This window comes from Oryzias latipes, chromosome 6 (genome assembly GCF_053564925.1).
Source record: "Oryzias latipes strain Hd-rR chromosome 6, Olatipes_Hd-rR_3.1".
In the NCBI taxonomy this organism is placed as follows: domain Eukaryota; kingdom Metazoa; phylum Chordata; class Actinopteri; order Beloniformes; family Adrianichthyidae; genus Oryzias; species Oryzias latipes.
In genome coordinates, this window is record NC_136242.1 from 7,903,115 (window position 1) to 7,922,675 (window position 19,561).

Consider the following 19,561-nt stretch of genomic DNA (forward strand, 5'->3'; position numbering starts at 1 on the left):
GGTCCCCAAACCAGAACCCCTCTGGCCCCTGGCTGCACCTAAAAATTCTGTCCATAAAAACTATGAACAGAACCGGTGACTAAATACTTTTTTGTCCCACTGTAAATGCATGTGTTTTGGAGGTTTTGGGGTTAATAAATTTTCCATCAGAAATGCAAACTTATTATCTTTTGACGGAGGGAGTGCGATGATGGAGAAACAACAAGAAACTACACTACACAAAATGTAAAATGAAGAAAATGAGTGACAGTACAGGGAAAAGAAGAAAAATATGGGACCATTTGACTTTTATTTATCATAAAAGTTCATCAAAGATTGTAGAGTCAGCAGGAAAATAATTTCCATATAAAAGCAGCTCCACAACCTGTCCAGACACCTGAGAGAATCTTCTCCAGAACTGGGCAGATTAATATCAGATCAATGCTAGATCAATACCAGATCAATACCAGATCAATACCAGATCAATACTAGATCAGCTCCTCAAAGCTCAGACATTTAGTATTTCTAAATGGCAACTTTTAGAGTGAATGAAAGTCTTTTTATTTTTGGCTTGCACATATTTACTTTTATTCTGGACAATGTTGATTCGCTTCAAATTTGTTTCAAGCTCTCACTTTCATTTCTCCGATTCTCACAATTCTTCAAACGGTAGCTTGAATACATAGCAAGTCAGTTTAGAAGCTTAAGGAATCCGCTTCACACTCAGCGTTCATCATCTCTGTTTCGGTGAAATGTCCGCCTGGGCCCATAACCTGTAGAGGGATGGAGGGAACGGTATCTTCATCCGTATCCTCTTGGCATGATGAAGAAACGCAGAGCCACTTTATCTTTTATGCATAACAGACACATTTATTCATAACAGAAAGTTTCAGAACATGCTTCTCGGATGAGGGAGTCTGCCATACACGTTAGACATCGCAAATGTGCAGCTCAGATGCAGAACCACAGACATTGCTGTCATCAGCTTACCATAAAGCACCTTGTATGAACACATCCTAAAACATACACTCTCACTTTCCCATAACACATTGAGCAAGGGCGCACTTTAACAGTCCAAAGGAAACAACACAGAAAGAAAATGCACACATGGAGCAGAGAGAAGGTGAAAATGACGTGTTTCTGGGATCAGTGAAAACAGAGAAAAAAGTCGTTGCTACAATGGATTCTGGAGATTCAACCCTGAGATCTGGACAGAAAATGTCTAAATCAATAAAAAGCAGATTACATGTAAGCTGAACACAGGAATAGACTGTAAAAACTTCCTGCGCTGGAAATTGCCAGTTCAATGAAAGCGAGTAAAACAAAACTAGTTTCCTGTTCTGGTCACAAGGTGACAGCAGTAGCCAAGAAACTACTGATCTGTGAGTACACAGAACAAACACATGGGTGATCTTTGTTTGTTCGTTCTAATATTTTTAAGAACAACATAAGTAAAGAACTGCAACCTAACTAACCTCATCTACTCATGAAATCTCATTATTGTTCAAACAGCTTTGTTTGACCACTTCAGAACCTTGAAGGCTTTTAAAATAGCCTCTACTTTGTTGTCTGGGTGATGTATTTGGGATCATTGTCATTCTAGGAGATCCAGCCACATTTCATAATCATAGCTCTAACCAATGGAAGGAGGTTTTTGAAAAAAATCTCCTCATACTTATCCTCTTTGCAGAAAAGCAGCTCCAATGCAGTATGTTTCCACTCCCGTGCTTCACAGTGGGTTTGGTGTTCTTGGGATCCAATTCAGCATTCTTCTCCCTCCAAACACAGCAAGGGTTTTATACCAAATAGTTCAATTTTGGTCTCGTATGACCACATGAAATTCACCCAATCTTCCAGACTGTTTTTGAAAACCTTCAGACATGTGCCGGTTGGAGCTCTGCTGGGTTTGAGTCATTGATAATTTTGTCTATTACTTGTTGATGTGGTTCCGGCTTTCTTCAGGTCATTGTCCACTTCCTAAACAGCTTGCTTATTGTAGATTGGGTCATCCTAGTCTTATTCAGATGAACAATCTTGTCTCAGTTGTCCACATCCTTAAAGTGTCATGGTGGAGAGGTTGTAGTCTGACCAACAGTTGTTTAATACAGATGACCAGTTCAAGCAGGTGACAATAGTACATGTAACAAGTGGAGAATAGAAAAGCTTCCTGGAATAATTATGATTGTAGTCTCTAAGGGACACAGTTATTCCTGTTTTTAGGTGTTGAATAGTTCTTTTCTTTTTACATTCTGTCTCTCATACTTGAAATGTATCTATGATGAACCTAACAGACTCTCATCTGTCTCACCTTTTTAAGTGGGACCTCTTGCAGGATCTGACTAAATTCTTTGCCCCATTTTAAATAAATATTATGTTTATACCTGTCTTGCAGTCAGTCGCCTACTCCTTACTGCATACATTCTGCGGCCGTAAAACCATTTCCTGGGGTTTACTTTGAATCAGTCACAGCAGCATAAAACCAATGATGGAAAGCTTTTTGATGATGGAAAGATGAGAATTATGGAAATTCTTTGTTCCAACTCATCATTGTCAAAACAAACTCCACAGAAATCCCTAATGCCAGTACTTTTTTTAATTAACCTGTTTCGTGTTTGAGTAAAGCAAGTTGTAGACACGTCTCCTATCTCCTCACTTCAGGACCACATCTGATGTAGTCCTAAAAATATCCTAGCAAAATTCAAAAGAAAATAATGGCAAAGTTGACCACACCCACTACATGAGCATCCAGCAGGTCAGCCCCAGGCTTTGTGCCCAATGTTATTGCCGTTGGTATTGAGTAACAATGAAATAACTAAACAGTTCATGCTGGTTCATATTTAATCCTTCCCTAATGTTTTGCTCTTGTTATCAGATAAACCAGGAAGAAAAAAACAGACTGCGATGTTGTAACGAGCACATACACGAAACAGATCATGTCAATCTTTCGTGGGGAATGGTCACATTGTGGGCGTGGTCACTTGTTTTTTTGTTTTTTTATTGATGGTAACGCAATCATTACCTGTTTTCAAAAGTTCTCCGACCGACTTGCTTCAGCAGAATTTGCTGTTTTTTCCCTTTCAAATGGGTCACCAGCCCCGCCTCATGGTGCTTATGTCGAAGGACTTGGAGCAAAATCTGCATTTAGTGCATCCTGGTGCAACATGCATTTCAGGGTCTTTCAGTTGGTAAATTTATCTTCTAAACCCGTTGGGACCCTGTCAGGGTCATTGGGCTGCTGGAGCGTATGCTGGCTCATCATGGGCGAAGGCAGGGGACGTCCTGGACAGGTCGCCAGTCTGTCACAGGGCAACAATCACACACCCATACTTCTCATATTCACACCTATGGACAATTTAGAGTCACCAATGAACCTATGAAGCATGCTTTTGGACGATGGGAGGAAGCCGGAGAGAACCCACGCATGCACAGGGAGAACATGCAAACTCCACACAAAAAGGTCCCCCATTTATGTTCTGTTTCGAGTCCCCCAGCCGGGACTTGAACCTTCTTGCTGTGAGGCAAGAGAGCTAACCACCGCGCATCGGTGCAACCGCTGATCCCTCTCCTTGAAAACCAACTTGTTAAACAACACTGCCCAACATTTTAGAGCATTTCACAATCCATGGCCGATAGCAAGCTGAAAGCGCCACGCGCTGAAATGATGAAAATTATCTGATTTACGGTGATGTAAACTCATTTGTGTAAACTCCCATCATCAATAGCATCAAAAACTTTCCAGGTTTTTCATGACCATACGAACCAGGGGTCCAGTGTCTGAGAGGTAAAAATAATGCTAGCATCATTAATAAAGGCTATTGATAACCTTAACGTAAGAATCCAGAGTGAAGGAAAAAAAGGGAAAGAGGAAAAAAAAAACAATCCAGAGTGAATGTTCATTGGTAAGCCCATCACCAGGACGGAGTTTGCTGGATTCAGTGCCACGCCACCTACACTTAACCACTGTTGCCTGGCTTCCAAGTCAACTGGAAAGGTTGTGCAAGCCAGTAGATTTTTGACAACCAAAGCCAACAGACCTAAGAGGCATGCTAAAGATAACACGATCACGACCGACTGTTACACGGTCAAAGATGGTTGGGGCTTTTATGCTGGAGCTGCAGAGCATGATGTGAATCTTATGAAATTACGTGGGACTTACACCAGTTGACCAATCACAAAGCTTTCAGGAATTAAACAAGTTTATTTTAAATTGTCAAAACATTTGGCTAGGACCAACAGTTAGCACTTTTAAAGCCCCATTTCCACTGGTAAACAGCCAAAAAAAAGTTGATTTACTATTTAGTAACCCGTTAAAAAAACACATCTAGTCTCCAGTTTTTCACTGACATTGAACAACGTTAAGTATGTAAAAAATGAAATAATATGTTTTTCTAAAGTTTATGTACTTGAATACGATTGAAAAGAATTTTTACATCTGATTATAAAAATTGACATTTTCAATATAGTCTTCCAGAATTTTTGGTACTTTGTGTACTTTGTACTTTAATATTTTGTTTAACCTAAGATCATTGTCACGAGAACAGGAAGACGGCTGGATCCAAATGCAGCAGGTTTCTTAGCTCAGCTAAATGTGTCAGGTCAGGAGGGTTGACGACCCCAAAATGCAGAGACGGGAGGCAGGTGGTTCCAAGATTAAAGGGGTTTTGCTTCTATAAACAAAAGCGCTGCCGAGCAGGAAAACCAAAAAAAAAAAAACAATGGTAAGGGTAAATATGCAAACAGGGAGAAGATGGTATGGACCAGCACAGAGGAAAGCAGAGACAAGACTTAAATACAAACAGGACTGACAAGACACAGGTGAAACGACCAGGAGAGATTCGGACAAGGGAAGTAAAACTGAAACTAAGACAATTGGAAACCTTCAAAATAAAACTGGAAGCGGAACTCTAAATCATGACAGAAACAAAATGAAAGGCTAAAAATCCAAACCATGACAAAAAGTCCACAATGCTAAATCAGGGTGAGGCAGGGGTCGGGGGTCAATAATAGGCATAAGATCATCAGATGAGAGACAGGGTAGTCAGGATCCAGGCAAGAGTCGGGGCAGGTGGCAGGCAAACAGAGACAGATATGGGGTCAGGATGCAAAAGATCAGGTCCAAATACAACACTCGGTCAGGAAGGCACAAACAGTACTACACAAACAGTGCTTAAGTAGATTGTGATTGATTGAGTGAATGAGAGGGATGTGGCATCCAGGAAATGCACGCTGGGGTTGCTGGGAGATGAAGTGCAGTTAGAACTCTGGAGATCGCTCCCATGACCAGAGGGGGGAAGACAGAGCTCTTACTTCTGACAATCACTGCTTGCCCCTGCATTCTTGTTCTGTGAGAATATGTGGAGATGATTAGAATGACCGTGAAACAAAACAAGACGGTGACGTACAAGTTCACTCACTTTTGTAAGCCATGGGCAAAGAAGCAAAGCCCATATTCAGTACCTCCACATTCATGACAACTATTATGGAGCCGTAATGAGACAGTTTGATGGACATTTTGAGCCCAAATGGAATACAATACGTGAGCATGAATGTTTTAACAGACGCTCCCAGTGGCCCGGAGAGATTGTGGAAGCGTCTGTCAAACTTTTCTATGAGCTGGCTGAACACTGCGACTTTGGGCAAATGACGAGCAAATACGGAATTGCATTGTTATTGGAACACTGGGTAATGACGTTTCACAGAAACTGCAGATGGAGCCGGATTTCACGCCCAAAACTGCCATCAATAAAGCTCGCCAATCAGAACTGATTAAAATGCAGAATGCTGCGGTCAGACAAATGGAAAGTGAAGTAAATGCTGTAAGTCATACATTCAAGCAGTTCTGGCCCTTCGAAAGGCGACAAGCAAAACATAAACCCCAGCAGCGGAACGTCAAAAGCTGCACATAAGGATGTGGAAGGACACGTGAGCGTGGAGTGTGCCCCGCAAAAGGAAAACAGTGCAGTTAGTGAAATCAACCAGACATTTTGAAATAGGGTGCTAATCTGAGCTTGTTGGAGCTGTGAAAAACCACAATGCCAAAACCATATTTCAGGTTCTTCTCTTTAGAAAAGGAAAAGCTTCCTCGTCCTTTCCAGCCAAAATCAAAGCAGAAGGGCCAGTTCCAGCAACATTTTGGTTGTTTTATGTAAGAAGATGGTAAAATGACTCGTCATTGCAAGTTTAGCATGTTGGCTCACAGCTGCTTTTCTCAGCCTCAGAGTCTGTTAGAATTCAATAATTGTGTAAAAGATTGAAAAGATACAATTCTTCAAAGAGCGGCTCCACTGTAGCTACAGCTTCATTCTTACAGGGTTGAGTCTGTTTTAAACCAGGTCACTAAAATCTTGTAAAGTTCTTTTACATATTGGAATATATTTCAGATGTTGGTTGAATACATTTTTTGAACATATGTTGCATGTACTGAACTAGAAAACAAATATTGCACACTTCCAAAATTGTTCCTGAAACTATTTGGACAAATACCTTTCAATATTATTTCATTAATAAATAAATTAATTACTTAATAACTTCAAATAAATTCATTCATCTTCTCCCGTTTTGTCCGTTTCGGGGTCATTGGGCTGCTGGAGCCTATCCCGGCTACTCGTGGGGAAAGGCAGGGGGCATCCTGGACAGGTCGCCAGCCTGTCAAAGGGCCACAATCGCACACCCATGCACACTCACACGCACACCTATGGACAATTTAGAGAAACAAATGAACCTATGAAGCATGCTTTTGGATTGTGGGAGGAAGCTGGTATCCCCGGAAAAATCCCACGCGTGTACGGGGAGAACATGCAAACTCCACACAGAAAGCTCCTCTATTGGAGTTCCGTTTCCTCCAGCCGGGACTTGAACTGGGGGCCTTCTTGCTGTGAGGCAAGAGCGCTAACCACTCACTTTCACTCGTTGTCCTGGAGAGGCTGTCAGAGAACACACACGGTTGTTGGACACTCAAACTAAGAGACATTTAAAGAATATATCTTTATTAGAATAGGCCAGTAAAACTTTATAGCAACAGCTGGCCTGGCATGGTGCAATATTGACTACCTTCTAAATCATATTAAAAGAAGTTAGAAGACTTTTTTAGGCCAATGCTTCCAAATTTGAATAGAGTCAAACACCATTCTAAGACATGCAGGCTATGAAATAAAATAGGACATCTACAAAAGGAGGCACCTTACTGTCAGACACAGTCCCAGGAAAGTGATGACACAGACACAGGAGAAATTTAGAGAAAGAAAATGCAGAACATTTGACATCAAACAGTTGACCCAAGGATGAAGTCTTGCAGCAGTAGGCTTAGGTGGTGGAGAGAAAGAAGGGTGTGGAGCCTGCGGAACTTCACAGTAAGCCCCTGTCCAGCCTTGGTAGCACTGGCAGGAGAACTTGTGCTTCATGTCAAGAATATCATGATTATTTAGATGACCACTGACATGAAAGCGGGGGCCCTTTGGTGTTGGGTTGTTACGAATGTGGAAGAAACGGGGGTTAAGATGTAGATATGCATCTGATTCCATACTCTTGCGGACACATCTGCCATTCTTCTTGCAAAGTGCTTTACTACAGAGCTTAGCTGCTGATGTAACATTCATGACATAGTGTCCAAGAGGACCGTCAATGTACTTCTTGATAGCGAGGCAGTTTCTCTGGGGACAAACAAGAGAGACAGAGTCAATTATCTAGAAACAAATGTTGTATTGCTCTCAGAAATGATGAATAACCAAATAATAAAGTAACCACAACTGTCTGTTTACACATCAATAAAATTAACTATTCCACTAAAACAACAAATAGATCAAAACGCTTCTTTCTTAAATTAATAAAAAAAAACTTTTTGGACTACAATCATATTCTTTACTCTCCAAATAACAACCTATATAACTAGGCTCACAAAAATGTTTATATTGTAAAATTAAAAAAGAGCCAAATTATTCTTATGCAGACTGGGTCATAACTATCCAAAATGGGAATACTCATGTCCTTGCTATATTGTGGTCTTGCACGTTGTTGTTTTTTTGTTTTGTTTTTACAGCAAACTGTGTTCTGCGTCCTGATTGGCTGCAGACTATTCTCATTTATACCGTGTCTCCTGCCTGTACAGAATGTGTTCAGCTACTTAAATCTTCAATCTCAAGCAAATATTGTTTCCATAATATACAATCCTGGACTTGTTTTTATATGAAGGTTTGAACTTTAAGTTTAAACAAGAGAGAAAAGTGTAAACATGTTCATGTCTGACAAACATACATGCATTGTGAGGGGTTTTACAGCCCTAAAACATTTATAATTCTACTTCACAGATTTTATTAGTCGCAGAATGCAACCCCCACGATAAAAGAAGTACTGTACATTGGGCCTTTGATACTCACATATGATCGAGAGTACTCTGATGATCCCCAGAGGATCACACCTGATGCTCCCAAGGTGGCACTCTCCCCAATAGTGTGAACTAGGTCCCTCTAAAAAAAAGAAAAGTTGATTAGCAGAGGGTGCTCAAAATTAGAACTTCATGGTATGTCATATGCAATGGTCCACTTGGCAATGGTAGTTAAACATTGTCTGAGTCACAGCATGAAGTATTTTCCCTGAACCAACCAAACTACTGTAAAAATCGTTAAAAACTTTGAATCTCTAGAGACTTCTGGGGGATTTTGCAGCACACAGAGGAAAAATAATCCATCAAAACACAAGTTTAACTCATAGATCTGCAACGTGTGGCTCTTGTACCCCTTCACTATGACTCTATGGTTGAAAGAAAATAAATTGACAACAAAAGAATGGTTCCTTAGTTAGCATTATCCTATTTTAGCTAGATTTATTGATTTATTATGAGGTGGTCAATTAAAAGTAAGATGGTATGTGTCATGTACATTTCACCGCTGTCGACATTACAGTAATTTAGGAGGATTTTTGTGATCTACCTGTCTTCCAGAATGCACAAATTTCAAATATTTAGAAAAAATATTTGTTTGATTTCTGCTCTCTTTACTATTAAAATTTATGCGACACAACAATGCTGGGCAAAAGTGATGTTTCGAAATGTAAAAACGTTAAATAGTTGTTTGTTGGTGCATTTTTTATCAGATCATAAACCAATGAAGCCATACTTACATCCATTAAGGTAGACTCGATAACAACTAGTAATGCCAATTATTTTACTGAGTTTTTGAAAATCTTACATTGGAGCAGGATTATTTTATGTTTCACAAGGTGTCTTATTTTGAAAGGAATTCACATGTGCCATCATCACAAGTGAAAGCAAATCATACATTTAAAAGAAAATGCTGTTTTCCCTTTAAATTTCTATATTTGTATTCATGCAAACGTTGTTTCTTTATTTAAATAATATTTTATATGTGTTTTTCTAAATAGTAAAGGGCTATGCAACTCTTACTGGGTTAGATCAGAAAAAACTGATCTGAATGTCTCCTACTGTTGAAAGTTGCAAGCCCTTGGTCTAGTTCTCTACAGATTTTAAGTCTTTGGGAAAAGACAAAAAATGAACTCAGTAGTCAGGAAACTTGAAGAAGATCTGTTCCCTATCCAATTTCAGAATCCGCTGATTCCCTCTTGGGCTCACAGAGTTGCTGGGATCTATTGCAGCTGCTGTTGGGAAGAAGCGGGGTACACCCTGGATAGTTCACCAGTCCATAACAGGGCCACACAGAAACATACAACCTCACACACAAATTTGCACCTAGGAACAATCTAGAATTACAAATTGACTGAAAATGCATCATTTATGGCAGTAGGATGAAGCCAAAGAAAACCCGTGCATGCACGGGAAGGAAATCTAAAGGCAGCAAAACAAAGGCCTTCTTAAAAGCCTTCTCTTGTTGTGAGGTTAGATTGCTAACCACTACGCCACAGCGCAGCACTGAATAACAATAAATGTACTAGTTAGTTTGCTTTTTTTGCCCAGGATACTGCTTTTTTTACAAATAAATTTGAAATAATTACAGATTTTTACAAGGCTTTGTCAGTGGTTGAATTAGTTCTACTGGAATCTTGACACAAGACACAAAGACTTATGCAACAAAATGTTGAAATCAACTTAAAAAATGGATACTACCTCTGAGAGCACAACAAAGGTGTATGCGTAGAACGGTCTAGAATATACATAAACAGGGAGAGTGAAGTCCCTACGGGCAATAGATGCAATTCTCATTGCTTCCTTGACTCGATAATGGACAAACTTGACCGTGTTTGGAGAAGACTTTAGCTCGTAGTCTAAGTAGATAGATGGGTAGAGGGCCGTGCTTTCCTTCCAGAGCCACATCAGATGGTCATTGCGAATGTGTTCAACATTGGGACATTCACCAGTGTAATGTTGTGGGTGCTGCTTGTAGCCATAGTTGTAACAGTCTGGAAAGAGGTAAAATCCCCACAGACCATCTGGTCGGCGAGCTTCAGCCAGTGCCAAAGTCAGGTTCATGAATGCCTGTCCTGCACTCTCAAAATGTTCTTTTGCCTCCTTTTCTATTTTGGTATCTGGCCAGTTGGGGTGACGCTTTTGAATTTGCTCCTTGGACTTTTTTCGATAAATGTCTTTGGACCCCCAATTTCTGACCCACTGAGGCCTCCAGTTCTCCCAGTCAATGACGCCAAGGCCTCGGAAATCCTTGTGTGGGATCAGTTTGTCGATGTCAGCTCGGGCTTTGCTAAGATGTTTGGAGATGCTCTGATTCTGTGGTAACCCTCCATTGATAGCAACCCCTGAGTTGGAGTAGTATGGGTAGTATCCCAGATGACTATGATAGAATATGGTAACGTTGGGTCCACTTAAGGTTTCATTGAGGTTGGCTACAATGTCAAAAACGCTGAGGTCCAGATCCACCTTAAAGCGAAGGCGACATGACTCTGTTGGAGCATTCCAGACAACAACAAAAGGCCGATGGGGCATCAGAGGCACTTGGGCTGGCTTTATCCGCTCACTGCCTAGCTCGAGCATCATCCTTGTACCAACCCCCAAAACCAGTAGCAGGAAATAAAGTCTTGCAAGCACCATGGCCTGGGATTCTTCATGAAGCAATTAGTTGTCCTGCACAAGGAGAAAAGAGTTGTAGAACTCAAAGACTGAAAATAAAGCAACAAAAGCCTCATTAAGCAGAGATAATCAGGTAGAGCTTTCAGGCCACATGAGTGATGATCAATGAGGTGAATGCTCCACTTCCATAATACAAAACAAAGCTGTTCTGTTGACAGAGGGAGAGGAGCTTTGTGGAAATGACCCGTGTGGACATACCAGACAACCAACGAAAACAGAGACTAAGTGATGGTGAACTGCAGAAGTTTCTCACTTTCAGATGCCACCACATAGCCAGAAGATTGGATTTTGTACTTTTTATGTGTACTAAAAGACTAAAACCAGTCCATCAAAATGGTTCATTTGGTTAAATATTAAGACCTGCAACATTAAATTAAATTATTTTCAGCAGCTGATGTGAAGACACTAGAACGTGGAGAAGGCAGACTATTTAAAATTATTGAGTGGGTACATTTGTCCACAAGAGCAGTGCAAAAGAGCTCTCATCAAAATAGGATATGTATTTCCAGATAGTTTGTAAATATTTACATTCTGATGGTAAGTCCTTCGGCTGTAGCTTTAGGATTTAAGGGAAAACGTTTTTCATTGACAGTAGCTCTGCCAAAACAGATTTATTTTCCTGTTTTACTGCATCAACGTGTGCAGCGAAAATACTTAGCTTGATTCTAGTTTTTGTTAAAATATCAGCATCAATAATACAAAAAGAATTGGAGGTCTGGCCTCGAAAAAATACATTTCTAAATTGATTTGGTAAGAAAAAATGGTTTACAAATTTTACATCTTTATTATTTAGCATTGTCTCAAAACATAAAACTGTTCGGATCGATACCCAAATTCCCAGTATCGCCCACCGCTCCTTGTTAACTAAGATATACGTTTTGTTTTTTAACGCTTTTTCACTGACTTATTGATAGCCTTTATAAATATGAATATGAACAACTTCAACCTTCTTCTTTAAAAAAAAATATTGCATCACCAAGCACTCATAAACAAATGTATTTGATACTGTGTTTTTACAACTTTATGTAGCTTTTATTTAACTGGTATGTCATGTAAGTTAACCGTCTCACAGCTATCTTGAGGGGAAAATATTGTGTCCTGGCTCCTGAGGTTGTTTCTTAAAACCACATGGAAAGTCTCTGACTATTTACTTTGAGAGGTTCCAAACCACAGAAAAGAGAAACCACATCTGGTCTGAGGCTTGTTGCTAACATTTTAGTTTTTCATTTATCTGAGACCTTCCTGGAGTGGACATGAAACTTTCTATTGGTTAAAGAAAGGGTTGCAACTTAACTAAATGAGAATTATTGGTGGTTAATAATTAAAGCACTTAAAGAATTTTTCAAAAGATTGTGATTCTCAGTTTTTCCAAATGGATTGTTGTTCTGTTGATTCTGATTCGGGATACAGTTTGGCACAACTCTTCAAGCTTCCCCTAACCAGGAAAAACCCCTGGAAAAAAAGTGAAATTCCTGACTCCTTACCGCAAGAAGACCACCCAATATGCCCTCCTCAGCTTTCAGAGCACAATCTGTTTCCAAGCTGACACACAAAAGGGTCGACATTAGGTCACATTACAGCTGTGGTTTTTAGATGTATTTGAAGATTTACTTTTAAAAATCTAAGTTTTTTTGTTTTTTATGTAAAATTAAGAATAACAACTTTCTAACGTATAAACAATTCAGCCAGAATCCAACTTAACCTTAACTGCTTCTATTCCAAATTCCAAATGTGAATTTCTATTGTTATAATTGGTGGTGTTTACTGGGGACTAAGACAGGGGGGCCTTAATTTAGTATTGGTTTTAAACTATTCCATCTTAATAAACAAACTTGAACTGAACTTTCTCTGTTCTGGAGGAGAAAGCTTCATAATGGACCCATGTTGAAATGTTCATAGCCATAAGGTAGCCTACATTAAATTGCATTGTCATTTGTTTATTAGTCATTGTACCGCAGCATTGATTATAACATTTGTCCTTGAAACCTTTAGACTAGCAATTAAGAACAGCTTTTCAAATCAATTTTCTTTTTCTAAAAACAACTTCAATGAAAAATGTTTCAGTTTGGTAATGAGGCCAACTGCCTGTCATTAGAGTCATTTGGAAACTTAATTCCTAAAACCCATAACTCTACTTCAACCCTTGAGTATACCACTTACCTTGACCTCCTTTAATAGCTGTGTTGATGACTGGTGATTTCTGGTACATTCGTTCTCCAAGTGACTGCACAAATATGAACTTTACCAAGCCTCTGAATCATTCATCTTTCTCTTTCCTGGTCTAGTCCCCTGTGAGTGATAATTGAGATGCCCTGCTGAAGCTGAACAAGCTCCTCCTCACCCTGCAGAAGCACTCGTTTATGACCAGAGAGAGCCGCACATGACAAGCCAGCGTCAAGTATGTGAGCAGTTCATGACTTAAACTGAAGAAATGTCTGAGCTGTGCCGAAAATTACAGGCCTGATTGTCACAACAAAATATCTTTGGTTGAAAAATCGAAGTTTGTAATTCACAACTTTATTATGGAGTGTTGCAGTTCATGTTGAAGTTTTGCAAGTGTTTAACAGATGACACAATTTACTCCATTAAGAGCATGCAGTAAGGGTTACTGTTAGAGTTCACGAGGCTTGACCCAGAAGCAGGACAGAACAGAGATGGTTGGTGAGAAATAGTTTTTAATCAGTCCCAGTGGTGGTGGGGAAGTTCCGGCTTAGACGGCTGGATCCTGCACGGCAGATGAGACCAAAGGTGTGGAGGATGCTGGAGGCAATGTCTGAAGGAAACAGATTAACAGTGGATTAGGATTCTTGGCATAGGCATGAGCATAGGCATAGAAATGGTTTTGACAAGGTCTAGAGTTTAGCATAGGTCAGTACTCTACCACTGAGAGCAGATGGACTGACATCGGCTGGAAGGTGAAGAGTCCATAAATAGGCTGAAGGTTGACGAGGAGACTGGAAACAGGCAATTATTCCCCGGTAGGAGTGGGAGGAGCTCACAATCCTAACAGTTACACAATTAACTGTTTTTTAGTTTTGTACAAAATAACTAAATGTTGAGTCTCAATAGATGAGCAGATGATCCCCATCACTGGAGCCTGCCCATTCGGACAATATGTGCCATTACAGCCAAATCCAGTTTGTGCTGGTGGCTTCTGTGGCTGGAGGTGTACTGGCCTTTGAAGCCTACCAGGGCTCAGCTTTGAAAGTTGAAGCCTCAGATGGAATGGGTCTAGGAACAATGGTCGTTGTATTGGAATCACTTCTTTATGAGCATTGCTGCTGTCGTTTCAAGGCTGTTTCTTTATTTCGCAAAGCTGAAATACCAGCTGGTAATTTAAGTGTTCCAGCTGTCATTGAAATCGCAGGATCAGGTAACTTAAGTTTCTTCTAAGCATCTGTTATCAAAGTGTGGAAGATCTTTAACCCCAGCTGTGGTCTGTGCTCTGGAGACATTGACTTTAGCATTAGGTTCTGCATTTGCATTGGTTGTTTCATTATTTTCACTTAATAAATCCCTTAACACCCCAAAATCAAATCAACAGGTAGATTTTCTACCTCCCCAACAGTCAAACTATATGATTGCTCATTTACTGTTGTGATTAATTCTGCTTTTGGGTACAAATGTTTTCCACCATGTTTGCACACGTTTGTTTGCCTACCATAGTCCAGACCACCAATAGGTTTTAAACACAGTTTAACCAATGAAACAAAATACAAGTGTCCAGCATAGCAGTAACTTACTGACCATTCACAGTCATAGATGTGAAAGACAGTGATTCCTAACCACGCCGCGGCCCAATCTTGGTCCATGAGCGCCAACTGGTAGGCCGCAAAAAAAATCTGTTCTAAATCTGTGGGCTGTGAGAGCCACGGTACCTAAATGCAGCCTCCCACCACTTGGTGGCAATGATGCATCAGTCAGGTGTTGTAGCATACGCCAATATGCAGTGTAGCTGAGCTAAAAGACAGGATCTGTGTCCGACTTCCCACCCCAAACCCTAACTACTAAAAAACTGTATAGACTGGGATCAGAATCAGAATGAGAATCAGAATTTTATTATATTGAATCTAAACACAATATTTGTCATTGTAGTTCCTCATTCCCATGTCTGGCTCTATATGCTCCAGCATTGGGAAGGTGCTTTTAAGTTTGACAGTTCTGCAGAACAAATGCCAAATTTAACCTCCAAAACATAAAATGATTCATTTCAAATAAGAGTCTGTTTGACATAGAATAGCATTCTGCTAGATCAAGCAGAAACCGAGGAAAAGGGGGACAAAAAGCCAAAAACACTATTAAAACTGTTAAATAATAATAACAATGTTAAACTGTTAAATAATAATAAAAATGTATAATAATAATAATAATTTTCACATGCGTTGTGTGTCATCTCACTTTTTTCCTATCATTGATTTTGCTGCGTTAAGTTTCAGTTTGACGTGACAAAGCTGCCATCAAACAGCTGCTGATTGGTCCAGATTCTAACCAATCAGGTGTCTCTGTCTCATATTGACGGTGCTAGGAGGCAGACTAGGGCTGTGTCCGAATTACTACCCTAATCCCTAACTACTAAAACCCTATATAGTGCACTCTATAGGGGTTACGGCGGTAATTCGGACACAGACATGGACTTTGTGTCGGTTCTGTTCGTACGGGATTCTGCCGTTTTCAACCATTCTGGCCCGGTTCTCTCATAGTTAAACCCAGAAGGAGCAGCAAAGCAGCTAAATTCAAATCAAGTTTTGTATTTATTTATGTCAGTGTAGCAACAAACGTGATTAAAATGTCTGCAGCAGAAAAAAAATATGTCCGAACTCTAACACCATCCAGCAGGAAGTAACACTTAAGATTTGTATCTGAACTGTTGTTTTATTTTCATCAATAAATGTTGAAATATTAAGAGAAAATAGCATTTTTTCATGATAATTTTTTTTATATTTGGACAAACGCTCACAAGTTCTGAAACAGAAGACAATGTGAAAATTAACATAAAATTTAAAAATGCTTCTTCTGCTGAAAACATTAAATCTCCTTTGGTGAGCCGTCATTCTTTTGCTTATAATTGCTGTTCATCTGATCCCAAACACGTGTGCAGTATAAAATATGTGCTTTAAATCTTTTATTGTTTTGTTTTAACAAACAGATCTTAAAGAAAATCAAACTTTTTACTAAGATCAGATCTCACACACAGGCCTGTTGACGTAATGTCAGTAGATAAAGTTTACAGTCTATTTACAGTTTCAGGAGATCCTCGGCCATAAATCTGACCAAATAAAAATGAATCAATGCTAGTAAAGAAAGATAGTATGAATTATTGTTAAAATGATAAAAAAAAATGAAAACGTCTTCATCCAAAGAGACAACACTGAGGGTAAAAAGAAGTGATTCAGTTTCTCTGCCTCGGTAGCAGACACCGTATTAGATAAATAGGGCAATTTGATTGGTTAGAATCTGGACCAATCAGCAGCTGTTTGATGGCAGCTTTGTCACGTTAAACAGAAACTTAACTCAGCAAAATCAATGATAGGAAAAAAGTGAGATTTGACACAACGCAAGAAAGCAAAAAAAGTTTTTGAATTCAAAAAAATGTTTGAAAGCAAAAAAAATTAATGAATTTAAAAGCAAAATAAAAGCCACAGGGGTTGCAAGCCAGTAACTTCTGTGCCGGTCCCAAGCCCGGATAAATAGAGAGGGTTGCGTCAGGAAGGGCATCCGGCGTAAAAAATTGCCAAAATAACCATGCGAATCATCCACACCACTTTAGACATACCGGATCGGTCGAGGCCCGGGTTAACAACGACCGCCACCGATGCTGTTAACCTACAGGGTGTCGGTGGAAATTTGACTACTGTTGGTGGAAGAAAGAGGGGAGGCAGAAGGGTCCGTGGCCAGAGAGAGAAGGGAAAAGGCAGGAACATAGGTTTGAGAATAGGGACTCTTAACGTTGGCACAATGACAGGGAAAGGCAGAGAGCTGGCAGACATGATGGAGAGAAGGAAGGTTGATGTACTGTGTGTGCAGGAGACAAGGTGGAAGGGCAGCAAGGCACGTAGTATTGGAGGAGGATACAAACTGTTCTATCATGGTGTTGATAGGAAGAGAAACGGGGTAGGAGTGATTCTGAAGGGGGAGTTTGTAAACAGTGTTCTAGAGGTGAAAAGAGTCTCAGACAGGATGATGAGCCTAAAGTTAGAAATTGAAGGGGTGATGGTGAATGTAGTCAGTGGGTATGCGCCACAGGTTGGCTGTGAGTTAGAAGTGAAGGAGAGATTCTGGAGTGAGTTGGATGAGGTCATAGAGAGTTTTCCCAGAGGAGAGAGAGTTGTTATTGGAGCAGACTTTAATGGGCATGTTGGTGAGGGCAACAGAGGTGATGAGGAGGTGATGGGCAGGTTTGGTGTGAAGGAAAGGAATCTGGAGGGACAGATGGTGGTGGACTTTGCGAAGAGGATGGAAATGGCTGTAGTCAACACTTACTTCCAGAAGAGAGAGGAACATAGAGTGACATACAGAAGTGGAGGTAGGAGTACTCAGGTGGACTACATCCTATGTAGACGAGGTCATTTGAGAGAGGTTAATGACTGCAAAGTGGTGGTAGGAGAGAGTGTAGCCAGACAGCACCGCATGGTGGTGTGTAAGATGACTCTGGAGGTCAGGAAGAAGAAGAGAGGGAAAACAGAAAAGAAGACCAAGTGGTGGAAGCTACAGAATGAAGAAACTTGTGAGGAATTTAGGCAGAAGTTGAGGCAGGTCCTGGGTGGTCAGGATGAGCTTCCAGAGGACTGGGAAACTACAGCAGAGATTATCAGGGAAACAGGTAGGAAGGTGCTAGGTGTGTCATCTGGAAAGAGGAAAGACGGTAAAGAGACTTGGTGGTGGAATGAGGAAGTACAGGAATGCGTCCAGAGGAAGAGGTTGGCTAAAAGGAAGTGGGATGTAGAAAGGACTGAGGAAGGTAGACAGGAGTACAAGGAAGCGCAGCGTAGAGTGAAGAGAGAGGTGGCAAAGGCCAAACAGAAAGCTTACGATGAGCTATATGACAGGTTAGACACAAAGGAAGGAGAGAAGGACTTGTACAGGCTAGCCAGACAGAGAGACAGAGATGGGAAGGACGTGCAACAGATAAGGGTGATTAAGGACAGAGATGGAAAGGTGCTAACAACCCAAGAGAGTGTACAGAAAAGATGGAAGGAGTATTTTGAGGAGCTGATGAACGAGGAAAATGACAGGGAAAGAAGGGAGGAAGATGTGGTTGTTGTGGAGCAGGAAGTAGCAGAGATTGGAAAGGATGAGGTTAGGAAGGCTCTGAAAAGGATGAAGAGCGGAAAGGCCGTTGGTCCTGATGACGTACCTGTGGAGGTATGGAAGTGCCTAGGAGAGACAGCAGTGGAATTTCTAACAAGGTTGTTCAATAGGATTTTAGAGAGTGAGAAGATGCCTGAGGAATGGAGGAGAAGCGTTCTGGTCCCAATCTTTAAGAACAAGGGTGACACGCAGAACTGCAGCAACTATAGAGGAATAAAGTTGATGAGCCACACAATGAAGCTGTGGGAAAGAGTAGTGGAAGCCAGGCTTAGGAAGAAGGTGGAGATTTGTGAGCAGCAGTATGGTTTCATGCCCCGTAAGAGCACCACTGATGCCATTTTTGCTTTGAGAATGTTGATGGAAAAGTACAGAGAAGGTCAGAAGGAGCTGCATTGTGTGTTCGTAGATTTAGAGAAGGCGTATGACAGGGTGCCGAGGGAGGAGCTGTGGTACTGTATGAGGTCGTCTGGAGTGGCAGAAAAGTATGTCAGAGTAGTTCAGGACATGTATGAGAGAAGTATGACGGTGGTGAGATGTGCTGTAGGTCAGACAGAGGAGTTCAAGGTGGAGGTGGGACTACACCAAGGATCAGCTTTGAGTCCTTTTTTGTTTGCTATGCTGATGGACAGGCTGACAGACGAGGTAAGACAGGAATCTCCCTGGACAATGATGTTTGCGGATGACATTGTAATTTGCAGTGAGAGTAGAGAGCAGGTGGAGGAACAGCTAGAGAGGTGGAGGTTTGCTCTGGAAAGAAGAGGTATGAAGGTCAGTCGTAGTAAGACAGAATACATGTGTCTGAACGAGAGGGATCAAGGTAGAAGCATTAGGTTACAGGGGACTGAGGTGAAGAAGGTGCAGGAGTTTAAGTACTTGGGGTCAACAGTTCAGTGTGATGGGGATTGTGGAAAAGAGGTGAAGAGGCGAGTGCAGGCAGGTTGGAGCGGTTGGAGGAAAGTGTCAGGAGTGTTGTGTGACAGAAGAGTGCCAGCAAGACTCAAAGGAAAGGTGTACAAGACAGTGGTGAGACCAGCTCTGCTCTATGGGTTAGAGACGGTAGCAGTGAGACAGAGACAAGAGGCTGATTTGGAGGTAGCAGAGATGAAGATGTTGAGGTTCTCCTTAGGAGTGACCAGGTTAGACAGGATAAGGAACGAGTACATCAGAGGGACGGCTCATGTTGCCTGTGTCAGCGACAAAGTCAGAGAAGCCAGACTGAGATGG

The 19,561-nt window shown here is 40.9% G+C and overlaps 1 protein-coding gene across 1 annotated transcript; it reads right to left on the bottom strand.

Moving 5' to 3' along the window:
* Positions 1–6,948: 6,948 nt before the first annotated feature.
* Positions 6,949–13,352, bottom strand: hyal6 (hyaluronoglucosaminidase 6). The gene is made up of 4 exons (XM_004069365.4): positions 13,190–13,352; positions 10,055–11,023; positions 8,352–8,441; positions 6,949–7,628 (listed from the first exon to the last, which is right to left on the bottom strand). Exons 2-4 carry the CDS (start codon positions 10,988–10,990, stop codon positions 7,143–7,145), a joined length of 1,512 nt encoding a protein of 503 aa, XP_004069413.1. The 5' UTR covers positions 10,991–11,023; positions 13,190–13,352; the 3' UTR covers positions 6,949–7,142.
* Positions 13,353–19,561: the final 6,209 nt, after the last annotated feature.